A 12,937-nucleotide genomic window follows, 5' to 3' on the forward strand; every position below is an offset into this window, starting at 1 on the left:
TTCTCTCCCTCTGTGGCTCTGGTTGGTCTTTTACAGAGCCATCTTAGTGTGTTTGAAGTTATATCTCATTGTGGATTTAATTTTATCATTTCCACCTATTTTTTTCCATTAGTATATTATAGTTGTACATAAAGGTGGAATTTGTTGTTACATATTCACACATGCACACAATATACCAGTAAAAATTTGGCCAATAACACTCCTCAGTACTTCCCTCTTCTTTCCCCTCCTCTAACACCCTTGTTCCTTTTCTCTATTCCACTGATTTCCCTTTGATCTTCATGAGATCCCCCATCTTTCTTTTCCTTTTTATTCTCTAACTTCCACATATCAGATAAAAAATATGACCATTGACTTTCTGAGTTTGTCTTGTTTCACTTTTCATATGGTCTCAAGTTCTGTCCACTTTCCTGCAAATGACATAATTTCATTTTCATGGCTGAATAAAATATCATTATGTATAGATATCATATTTTCTTTATCTAGTCATCTGTTGATAGACACCTAACATGGTTCCATAGTTTGGTTATTGTGACCTATGCTGTTATAAATATGGATATACTGGTATCACTCTAGTTTTAACACTTTAATTCTTTAGGATAAATACCAAAGAGTGGTTTAGCTTAGTCATATGATGGTTCCATGCCTAGTCTTTTGAAGAACCTCCATACTGATTTCCATAGTTTGCTATAATTTACAATCCCACCAACAATGTAAAAGTGTTCTTTTTTCCTCTCTTCATCTTCTCCAGAATTTATTATTGTTTATATTTTTGATGACTGCCATTCTAACTTGTATGAAATGAAATCTCAGTGTGGTTTTGATTTGCATTTCCCTAATTGATAATGATGTTGAACATTTTTTATATAATCATTGGCAATTTGTACTTATTATTTTGAGAAATTTAATTTTAAATTAAATTAAATTAAATTCATTGCCCATTTACTGATCAGGTTATTTTTACAATGTCAAGTGTTTTGAGTTCTTTATGTATTCTAGATATCAATCCTCTAGCAGGAAAGTGGCGAGCAGATGTTTCCTCTGATTCAGTAGATTTTTCTCTCTACATTCTTAACTGTTTCCTTTGCTGCACAGAAGCTTTTTGATTTGATGCCATCCCATTTACTAACTTTTGGCATAATTTCCTGAATTTTAGGGGTCCTATTGAGAAAGTTGTTGCCTGTGCCTATAAGTTTGTTTTGACCTTACATTTTCTTCTAGGAGTTGCACCATCTGAATGGAAGATCTAGGTTGAATTCCTAGATCGTTGATCCATTTTGAATTGATTTTTGTGCAAAATGAGATATAAGGCAGAGTTTCACTTTTTTTTTTTTTTTTTTGCATATGGATAACCATTTTTCCTGGCATGATTTGTTAAAAAACTATTTTCTCCAATGTATGTTTTTGACACCTTTGTCAAGATCAGATAACTGTACCTGAGTGGATTTGTCTCTGTGTATTTTATTCTGTGTAATTGGTCTGTATGTCTGTTTTTATGCCAGTACCATGCAGTTTTTGTTACTATAACTCTGTAGCATAATTTGAAGTCAGGTATTATAATGCTTCTAGCATTGTTTTTTTTGGCTTAAAATTGTTTTGGATATTCTGAGTTTTTTATTCTTCTAAATAAATTGTAGGATTTTTCACTTTAGTTCTGTGAAGAATGTCATTGGTATTTTGGTGGGAATTGCATTGAATCTGTATATTGCTTTTGATAGAATGGCCTTTAACAATATTAATTTTTGCCTATCCATGAACATGGGAAGTCTTGTCATCTTGTTGTGTCTTCTTCAGTGTTCTATAGTTTTATTACAGAAATATTTCACTCCCATGGTTAACTTTATTCCTAGGTATTTTATCTTTATTGAGGCTATATGAGTAGGATTGTTTTCCTGATTTCTTTCTCAGCAGATTCATTGTTGGTATATAGGAAAGTATTGATCTTTGTATGCTTTTTTTTTTAACCTTCTATTTTGCTAAATTTGTTTATAAACTCTAGCATATTTTTTAGAAACTTTAAGTATAGGATCATATCATCTGCATGAAGTGATAATTTGATCTATTCCTTTCCTATTTTTATTCCTTTTATTTTCTTCTCTTCACTAATTGCTCTAGCTAGACTTTATATTATTATACCAAATAGGAGTTGTGAGAGTGGAAATCCTTGTCTTGTTCCAGATTTTAAAGAAAATGTTTTCAGTTTTCCCTCATTTACTATAAGGTTTACTTTGGCTTTTTATTATATAGCCTGTATGATATTAGTTAAGTTCTTTATATCCCTAGTTTCTTCAGTATTTTGATCATGAATAGGTGTTGAATTTTGTCAAAGGCCTTCTCTGTATCTATTGAGATGGCTATGTGATTTTTGTCTTTAGTTTTATTTATATGATTAATTACATTTATTGATTTGTGTTTGCTAAATAATTCTTGTATTTCTGGGATAAAACCAATTCATTATGAGGTACAATCTTCTTAATAGATTATTGAATAAGATTTGCTAAAATTTTATTAAGGATTTTTGCATCAAAGTTCATGAGGGATGTCCATCTATAGTTTTCTTTCCTTGATGTGTCCTTATCTGATTTTGGTATGAGTGTGATACTGGCTTCATAGAATGAATTTGGAAGTGTTCTTTCCCTTTATATTTCATGGAATAATTTGAGGAGCATTGGGTTCAGTTCTTCTTTAAAGGTCTTGTAGAATTCAGCTGAGAATTCATCTGGTCCTTGGTTTCTCTTTGTTGGAAGGATTTTTTATTACTGCTTCTATCTCATTACTAGTTCTTGGTCTGTTTTGTTTTTCTATGATATCTGTATTCAGTTTTGGTAGGTTGTATGTGTATAACAATGTACCCATTTCTTTTAGGTTTTTAAATTTATTGGAGTATAAATTTTCAAAATAGTTCCTAATGATTCACTGTGTTCCTGTGATGTCTGTGGTAACTTCTCTCTTTCTTTTTTCTTTTTAATCTCTAATTATATTAATTTGGGTCTTTTTCTCTCTTTGCTAATTTGGCTAAGAGCTCATTAATCTTGTTACATTTGCACAGAACCAATTTTTAATTTTGTTGATCATTTTTGTTTCTAAAAATGGTCAATTTTATTGATTTTGTTTTTTATCAATTATTTTCTTCCTTCTACCAATTTTGGAATTGTTTTGCTCTTCTTAAGGGTCTTGATATGCATCGTTAGATTGTTTATTTGGGACGTTTCTGATGGTCTTATGTAGGCACTCATAACTATAAACTTTCCTTTTAGAACTGCCTTCATAGTGTTTAGGTTCTGGTACATTGCAGCACTATTCTATTTGAGTCTAGATATTTGTAAATTTATCCTCTGATTTTGTCTATCACCCATTCATCATTCAAAAGTGTATTGTTTGATCTCCACGTGTACATATAGTTTCTGTATTTTTTGTGTTGATTTCTAATTTATTTTATTATAATCTGATAAAATACAAGGAATTATATATATTTTTGTATTTGCCAAGAGTTGCTTTATGGCCTGAAATGTGGTCTATTTTGAAGAAGTTTCCATTAGCTACTGAGAAGAAATTGTATTCACTAGTTGTTGGATGAAATGTTTTATAGATGTCCATTAAGTCCACTTGATTTATAATATTTTCACATCCAAAGAGTCTTTACTGAGTTCATATCTGGATGATCTATCTAATGGTGAGAGAGGTGTATTGAAATCTCCCAATATTACTATAATGGGATCTATCTGAGACTTTAATTTGAGCAAGGTCTCTTTTACATAATTAGTTGCACTATCTTTGGGGCATAAATGTTTACTATTGTTTTATCTTCTTGGACTGTTACTTTTGCCAGTATGAAATGATTTTCTTTGTCTTTTCTGATTAGTTTTTGTTTGAACTCTGCATTGCCAGATATAAGCATGGCTACTCCTCCTTGTTTTCAGGCTATATCTCATATCAATTTCTATCCTTTCACTTTCATCCTGTGACTGTGTTTGCTTGTAAGATAAATCACATCTCTCACAAATAACATATAGTTGGACCTTTTTTTCAATCCATTCTACTAGCCAATGTCTTAATTGCAGGGTTGAGACCATTTACATTTAATTTTATTATAGAGAGATGTTTATTAATTTCTGACATTTTTATTTATTCCTAATATTTAATTTGGTCTTTGTTATGATTTAGATATAAGGTGTCCCCAATAAGCTCATGTATGACACATGCAAGACATTTAAGAGGTAAAACGGTCAGTTTATGAAAGCGTTAATCTAACCAGTGCATTAACCCAGTTGAATGGATTAGCTGGGTGATAACTGTAGGCAGGTAAGATGTTACTGAAGGTGGTTGGTCTCTAGGGTCATGCCTTTGGGGTATATTTTTGTTCCTTGAAAGCAGAGTCCCCTCCCCCTGCTTCCTGATTCCATGTTCTGAGCTGGTTTTCTTTTGTATACTTTTCCATCATGATGTCTTGCCTCATATTGGCCCAGAGCAATGGAGTCAGCAATCCATGGATTGAGACCTCTGAAACCACATGACCCTAAATAAAATTTTCCTCCTGTAAAATTGTTCTTGTCAGATCTTTTGGTCACAGTAGTGAAAAAGCTGACTAAAATAGAATTGGTACTGAGAAGTGGGGTTGTTGTGTCTTACCTGACAATGTGGTTCAGAAGCTTTTGAAGCTTTTTGGAATTTTGGGGAAAATTTTTGGAAAGTTTCAAGACACAAACTGGAAAAGTTTTAGATTGTTATGAGCAGAGCTTAATGGGTGATTCTGGTGGGAGCTGATAAGACCAGAATGCTGATAGGACTGTACGTAGTAAAGACTGTTTTCATGAGGTTTATAGGGAAAAAGGAGGACTGTATTGGAAATTGGATTTGAGGTCATTTATGTTACATTCTGGCTAAGAAGTAGTTTCTATTTTGCCCATGCCCTTAGAATTTCTGTAAGACTGAATTTAAAAGTGATGGGCTTCTTAATTTGGCAGAAAAAAATTCTGGCAGCATATTATTCAGGCTGTGGCATGGATATTACTTATGTATTTTAGCCAAGTTTATTGTGATCATCAGGAGCAGAAGCAGCCAGCTTAAAGACTTGAAAAAAATTATAATTTGGGCAAAAAACTATGAGTAAAACTGGGGCTAAGAAAGGTGGGGTTGTTAAAGACATCGCAGCCACTAAAGAAACAGTAAATACTTTACTAAAAAAGAATAGTAAAGATGGCTTGAAAGCACCTCAGGAATTTGTAAGACCACACCCATCAGAGGAACAAGAGTAGAAAAGTAAAAACTGCTTTCAGAAAAGTACATTGGGGCACCTTACTTACACAGAGGGGACTAGGAAGTTGTTTCACAGTGCTCAGCCTTCAATGCACACAGAAACTGCTACAGCCAACATCCCTGGAGGCTTAGTACTGCTCAAGATGGTGGCAGAATTTGATGGTAACCACTTGAAAGCAGAATGCTGGAATTAGGGAGTTATGGAGGCACCCACTGAGATTTCAAGGCAAGATTCAGTAGGGTCAGAGTCCCTGTGGGCTGCCTATGAAAAGGCAATGCATGAGATATGAAAAGTAAGCTGAAGCAGCAGAGAGAAAACCCTGAGATTAAAGATGCCAGAATGTCTGTTGAGAAAAGTTGCAGAAATTAGAACAGAAATAAGCCAAGAGAGAGGCCATGTCAGCTGCTTTGGAAATAAAATCACAATGCCATTTGTCCTAGATGGAACTATAGGATTTTTTTGCCCAGCTGAATTTTGGTGTTGGTTTGGTCCCATCTATTTTTTTCTATGTCCCTATCTCTCCCTTGTATAATGGAAATTTTTACTCTATGCCTTTATATATTGGATGTATGCAACTTTTGGTTTTTACAAGAGCTCATGCTGAACGTTTGCCTGGAGTCTCAGAGGAGATTTTGGACATGAACTTTTTTCTTTTTTTTTTTTTTTCTTAATCAGATTTAGTTTCCTCTAATAAGACAATGGACATGGACTTTTGATAATGCTGAGACTGTTAAGAATATAGAGAAGCTGGGATTGTGGATCAGTGGTAGGTAGATCACTTGCCTACCACATGTGAGGCACTGGGTTAGGTCCTCAGCACCACATAAAAATAAATAAAATTAAGTTATTGTGTCCAACTAGAAATATTTTTTTAAAAAAGAACATGGAGAGTCTCAAAATGGAGTAAATGTATTTTTCATTGTGAGATGAGCATAAGCTTTTGGGGGCCAGGAAAAGAATGTTATGGTTTAGATATAAGGTGTCCTCCAAAAACTTAAGGGTGAGAGAACGCAAGAAAGTTTGGAGGTGAAATGATTGGGTTATGATGTAATCAGTGCATTCATTAACTTGAATGGATTAGCTGAGTGGGAACTATAGGCAGGTAGGGTGTAGGTGGAGGAGGTGACTCTCTAGGGACATATCCTTGGAGTATATATTTTGTCTCTGGAGCATATTCTCTTTTGTTCCTTGTTCCATGTTCTGAGCTGCTTTCCTCCTCCATACCTTTCTACCATAATGTCTTGCTTCACCTTAGGCTCAGAGCAATGGAACTGGCTGTCTATGGACTGAGATGTTTGAAACAGGAGCTCTCAAATACACTTTTCCTCTTCTAAAATTTTTCTTGTCATTTCTTTTGGTTGTAGCAGAAAAAAGCTGACCACAGCAGTCATGTTTCTTGTTTGCTTAGCTATTCTTCAAATGAGATTTGTTCATTTGTGAACTCTGGGGTTTGTTTTTTGATTTTTTTTTCTCTATGAAGTATTTATTTAATTAAGTTATTTAGTCCTGGCTTAATTTTCATAAATTCTTTTAGTTTCTGCTTATCCTGGAAGATGTTTATTTCTTCTTTGATTTTGAAGGATAGTTTTGCAGATTATATAAACTTTGTTTGACAGTTATTTTCTTAAAGGACTTGAAACACATCATTCCACACACTCTTGGCTTTAAGAGTTTGCTTTAAGAAATTCGCAATAATTCTGTTTGGCTTACCTCTAAACATGACCTGATATTTTTCTCTCGAGGCTTTTAAAATCCTATCCGTATTTTGAATCTTAGGCATTTTAGTTATAATGTGTCATGGAGAGGTTCTCTTTTGATCTGTAGGACCTCAAGACCCAGGCCCAGCATTAGATGACCAAACCCCTAGGCCTCAAAGCTGCAAGACACATCCTCACCCAACCCCCATGTCAAAACCCCTCCAGCAGCATGTAGCACCTCAGGTGTTGCACAATGTTACCACAAGATGTTCCATGTAGATAACCCTAATGGGCCCCCTATCACAAGATGTTCCTTTTAGACAGTCCTACTGGTTAAACTTGAGAACTAGGTTTAAAAACAGGAACTGAAAGGACAGAATGCAATTTTATGGTTTTTCTGAGAACAAAAAGTTGAAAAACAAGTTTACCCCCCTAGGTGACTCAACTGCTAAATTCAGAGGGACCAATAGGAAGGCTGTTGCTGTGCTAAGCTAAGACCTAACCCACCTGTTCCATATAAAAGATCTATACCCCAAAGCCCGGTGTGCCAGCTCATCAAAGCTCCGGCTGAGGTTTTGCTGTGCACCCGCAGGCGCCTGTGTGAGAATAAACGCCTCCTGCTTTTTGCAGCCAGTGTCTCGTGTGGTTCATTCCGGGTTTGGGATCTGTGGATATTTCATTGTGGAGGTTCCACCGAGATCCAAGATCCCGGTTCCGGTTCCGATCCCGGTCCCTATCCGGAGGACACCCGACATCACTGGGAGGTAAGCTGGCCAGCTCAAACTGACTGTCTTGTTGTCCTGTTGGTTATCTGTTCTTTGTTCCGCGCAGCGTCTGTAAGACTATATGATCCTAGGCATAGTCATTTAGTATTCTGAGTATTCTGAGGCAGTTCTGTCATTTAGTATTCTGAGGCAGCTTGAGAAGGAGTTGACGAACTCGGACTTCTCCCCTGCCACCCTGGGAGACGTCCCAGGGATCAGAAGGGTCCATTTCTTTGGGGCCCCCGGTGTTTCCGAGGGTTACACCATTTTTGTAGGCGACAAAGAAGTACAAACTTCTCCCAGGCCATCTGATTTGTTCGGTTTCCACCGAAGCCGCGCAGCGATCTCACTGTTTGGTTTCGTTTTTGTGTCATTGTGTCTGTCTCTCTATTTCCTCTCTGAAAGTAACATGGGACAATCACTAACAACCCCTTTGAGCCTAACTCTAGATCATTGGCAAGACGTTCAAGATCGGGCAGACAACCTGTCCGTGGCAGTCAAAAAGAAAAAATGGAAAACTCTCTGTACTTCAGAATGGCCAACATTCAACACCAGCTGGCCAGCAGAAGGGACTTTTAATACTGATCTTATTTTCCAGGTGAAAACCCGAATCTTCACCCATGGTCCTCATGGACACCCTGACCAGATACCCTACATTGTTACCTGGGAGGACTTAGCCTCCAACCCCCCCCCTTGGGTTGCTCCTTTCTCTCCACCCAAACCCCCTCTCCGTCCTCCCCTTGAACCCTCTGCTCCCCTCATTCCACTTCCCCCTCCCCAAACCTCTCATCTTTACCCTGTTCTTAACAAATCTGAGACCTCAGTTAAAACAGGGACAACACCAAAGAAGGTTCTACCGCCGGAGGACTCAACTCTAATTGACTTGCTGACTGATGAGCCTCCTCCCTATCAGCCCCAGCCCTTACAAGCCCCTGAACCTGATCAAGCATCCTCCGAGGACGAGAACCAAGAAGGCCCAGTCGCCAATGCTCCCCCGGATCCTTCTCCCATGGTGGGACGGCTCCGGGGACGCCGGGATCACACCGCCTCAGGAGACACCTCCAGAGTTCTCCCCCTGCGACAGACGGGAGGCCCCAATGGCCAATATCAGTATTGGCCTTTTTCTGCCTCTGACCTCTATAACTGGAAAACCCATAACCCTTCCTTTTCTAAAGACCCTATAGCTCTAACCTCTTTGATTGAGTCTATCCTAGTAACTCATCAGCCAACATGGGATGACTGCCAGCAGCTCCTGCAAATTCTCCTCACTTCAGAGGAGAAACAAAAAGTTCTTTTGGAAGCTCGCAAAAATGTGCCAGGGGACGATGGGCGTCCCACCCAACTCCCAAATTTGATTAATGAAGCTTTTCCTTTAACCCGGCCAAACTGGGACCATGCGACTGAAGCAGGTAGGGACCACCTACGTCTCTATCGCCAGTTACTCATAGCGGGTCTCCATGCAGCAGGGCGACGACCCACTAATTTGGCTCAGGTAAGACAGACTACCCAAGGGGCAACAGAAACCCCGACAGCATTTCTAGAAAGATTGAAAGAGGCATATCGGAGGTTTACTCCTTTTGATCCTGATAGCGAGGACCAAAAAGGAAATGTATCTATGGCTTTCATTTGGCAGTCCGCCCCAGATATCAGGTCTAAATTGCAGAGACTAGATAACTTGCAAGATTTTTCTCTGGCAGACTTACTGAAGGAAGCCGAAAAGATATATAACAAAAGAGAAACTCCAGAAGAACGAGAGGACAGGATCAGAAAGATGCAGGAAGAACGAGAACTTAAGCTTAGAGAGGAATCAGACAAAAAAGAAAGGGAAAGAGAACAAAGGCGTAACAGGGAACTAAGTAAAATATTGGCCACCGTAGTTCAGGCAGGACATCAGGGAAACAAAGTAAACAGGGACAGGGAGCAAAGCAGACCCCGTGTAGACCGAGATCAATGTGCCTACTGCAAGGAAAAAGGACACTGGGTAAAAGACTGCCCAAAGAGACCCCCCAACCCCAGGAGAGATACCAACCGGGCTCCCCGACTGCTAACATTAGATGAGGATTAGAGGAGTCAGGGCCAGGAGCTCCCCCCTGAGCCCCGGGTAACTCTACAAGTAGGGGAGCAACCTGTGACCTTCCTAGTGGATACCGGAGCCCAACACTCAGTGCTGACACAGACACCAGGACCCATGAGCCACAAAACGACGTGGGTCCAAGGTGCCACTGGGAGTAAACCCTACCGGTGGACCACCACGAGAGAAGTACACCTTGCCACAGGTAAGGTTTCTCATTCGTTCCTACACGTGCCTGACTGTCCGTATCCACTGTTGGGAAGAGACTTATTGGCTAAATTGAGAGCCCAAATTTATTTTAAAGATGGGGGCGTCTCCATCACGGGGCCAAACCAGACTCCATTACATATATTGACTTTCAAATTGGAAGACGAATATAAACTTTTTGACAAGCCCTCGGTACCTATGAAAGACATGGACTATTGGCTTAGTTCCTACCCGGAGGCCTGGGCTGAAACCGGAGGAATGGGATTGGCAAAACAACGGCCCCCAATAGTCATTCATCTGAAGGCCGCTGCTACTCCCATTAATATCAAACAATATCCTATGTCAAGAGAGGCCTATCAGGGCATCAAGCCGCATATCAAACGCCTCCTAGACCAAGGCATCCTAACACCTTGCCAATCGCCCTGGAACACCCCACTACTACCAGTTAAAAAGCCGGGGACTAATGATTACAGACCAGTCCAAGACTTAAGGGAAGTTAACAAGAGGGTATGCGATATCCACCCCACAGTGCCAAATCCTTACAATCTCCTTAGCACTTTGCCTCCTACTCATACTTGGTATACTGTTCTGGATCTGAAAGATGCTTTTTTCTGCCTAAGACTGTCTCCCCAAAGTCAGGCTCTCTTCGCATTTGAATGGAAAGATCCAGAAGGGGGAATCTCTGGACAGCTGACCTGGACGAGACTGCCACAAGGATTTAAAAACAGCCCAACACTCTTCGATGAGGCTTTGCATCAGGATTTGGCAGACTTCCGTGTAAGGCACCCTTCCCTAATCATGCTCCAATATGTAGATGACATCTTGCTGGCTGCGACCTCCGAGGAAGATTGCCAGGCAGGTACGGAGAAATTATTGCAAACTTTGGGGCTACTAGGGTATAGGGCGTCAGCAAAGAAGGCCCAAATCTGTCAGACAAAAGTTACCTATCTGGGCTATGAACTCCATGATGGTCAACGATGGTTGACAACTGCCAGAAAAGAGACTATCTCAAGTATACCAACCCCCCAGAGTCCCAAGCAACTGCGGGAATTCCTGGGGACCGCAGGTTTCTGTAGACTCTGGATTCCTGGGTTTGCTGAGATAGCAGCCCCCTTGTATCTACTAACTAAGCAAGGTAACTCCTTTGCTTGGACTAAGGAACATCAATTGGCATTTGATAACATCAAATTGGCTCTTCTGTCAGCCCCTGCTTTGGGCTTACCGGACATTACCAAGCCCTTTGATCTGTTTATAGATGAAAAACGGGGATATGCAAAAGGGGTTTTAACCCAAAAACTAGGGCCCTGGAGGCGACCTATAGCCTACCTGTCAAAGAAATTAGATCCAGTGGCAGCAGGATGGCCACCATGCCTCCGGATGATTGCAGCTGTGGCTCTGCTGATTAAGGATGCCACTAAACTGACTTTGGGACAGCCATTAACCCTGTTAACCCCTCATGCCATCGAAACTGTGATTCGCCAGCCGCCTGATCGCTGGATGTCAAATGCCCGACTCACCCATTACCAGTCTTTGTTATTGGACACCGACCGAATTCAGTTTGGTCCCATGGTGACGCTGAATCCAGCGACCCTCCTGCCGCTCCCAGGAAAAGCCGATCCTCACAACTGTCAGCAGATTCTTGCAGAGACACAGGGAACCCGGCCGGACCTCACCGACCAACCGATGAAGGATGTGGAGCTGGTCTGGTACACAGATGGAAGCAGTTATCTGCTCAATGGAGAACGACGAGCAGGAGCAGCCGTCACCACCGAATCTGAGGTAATATGGGCGAGTGCACTTCCGGGCGGAACATCAGCTCAGCGGGCAGAACTGATAGCGCTGACTCAAGCGTTAAAGTTGGCAGAGGGGAAGAAACTAAACGTGTACACTGACAGTAGATATGCCTTTGCTACTGCTCACATACACGGAGAAATTTACAGACGCCGGGGTCTACTAAGCTCAGAAGGAAAAGAGATCAAAAATAAGGCTGAAATATTAGCCTTACTTAAAGCTTTATTCTTGCCTAAAAAGTTAAGTATCATGCATTGCCCCGGTCATCAAAAAGGTAATACTCCAGAGGCCAAAGGGAACAGATTAGCAGATGAAACGGCCAAGAAAGCAGCCCTAGGGCCACAGCTTTTGATAGTGACTCTATTGCCCCAACGAGTAGACCCACCACATGATGACCATGAAGAACACTGGGTCTATGAAGATAAAGATTTAGATGCCATACAAAAACTGGGGGCCACTTATGACCCCGGAAAAAATGTCTGGAAATATCAAGGAAAGACTATCATGCCCCTCAAAAATTCAAAACAATTAGTAAAGTCCCTACACAGACTAACACACCTTGGGGCTAAAAAGATGAAGGAGCTCTTAGAGCGTGGGGAAGGTACTTTATATCTTCCAAACAGGGATCAACTTCTGCGCCAAGAAGCAGAAAACTGTCAAGCATGTGCCCAGGTAAATGCTGGTAAGATCAAAATTGGAACAGGGATCCGGGTAAAAGGCCATAAGCCCGGAACCCATTGGGAAATAGACTTCACTGAAATTAAACCTGGTATGTATGGCTACAAATATCTTCTGGTTTTTGTTGACACTTTCTCTGGATGGACCGAGGCATTCCCAACTCGGCATGAGACTGCTAAGGTGGTTGCAAAGAAATTACTGGAAGAAATCTTTCCCAGGTATGGAGTACCCGGGACCATTGGGTCAGATAACGGGCCTGCCTTTGTCTCCCAGGTAAGTCAGATGGTGGCCAATACATTGGGGATTAATTGGAAATTACATTGTGCTTATAGACCCCAAAGTTCAGGACAGGTAGAAAGGATGAATAGAACCATCAAGGAGACTCTAACTAAATTAACGCTTGAAACTGGCACTAGAGACTGGGTACAACTCCTACCTTTAGCTTTATACCGGGCCCGAAACACCCCAGGCC

The 12,937-nt window shown here is 40.4% G+C and overlaps 1 protein-coding gene across 1 annotated transcript; it reads left to right on the top strand.

The window, feature by feature from the left end:
* The first annotated feature begins 7,082 nt into the window (after positions 1-7,082).
* Positions 7,083-12,716, top strand: LOC131424955 (uncharacterized). The gene is given in 2 exon segments (XM_058585607.1): positions 7,083-12,658; positions 12,661-12,716. Coding segments are annotated over 2 exon segments (4,587 nt in total). The 5' UTR covers positions 7,083-8,127.
* Positions 12,717-12,937: the final 221 nt, after the last annotated feature.

Source organism: Marmota monax, unplaced genomic scaffold (assembly GCF_021218885.2).
Source record: "Marmota monax isolate L192 unplaced genomic scaffold, Marmota_monax_Labrador192_F-V1.1 WCK01_AAM20220418_F8-fsc00003, whole genome shotgun sequence".
Lineage (NCBI taxonomy): Eukaryota > Metazoa > Chordata > Mammalia > Rodentia > Sciuridae > Marmota > Marmota monax.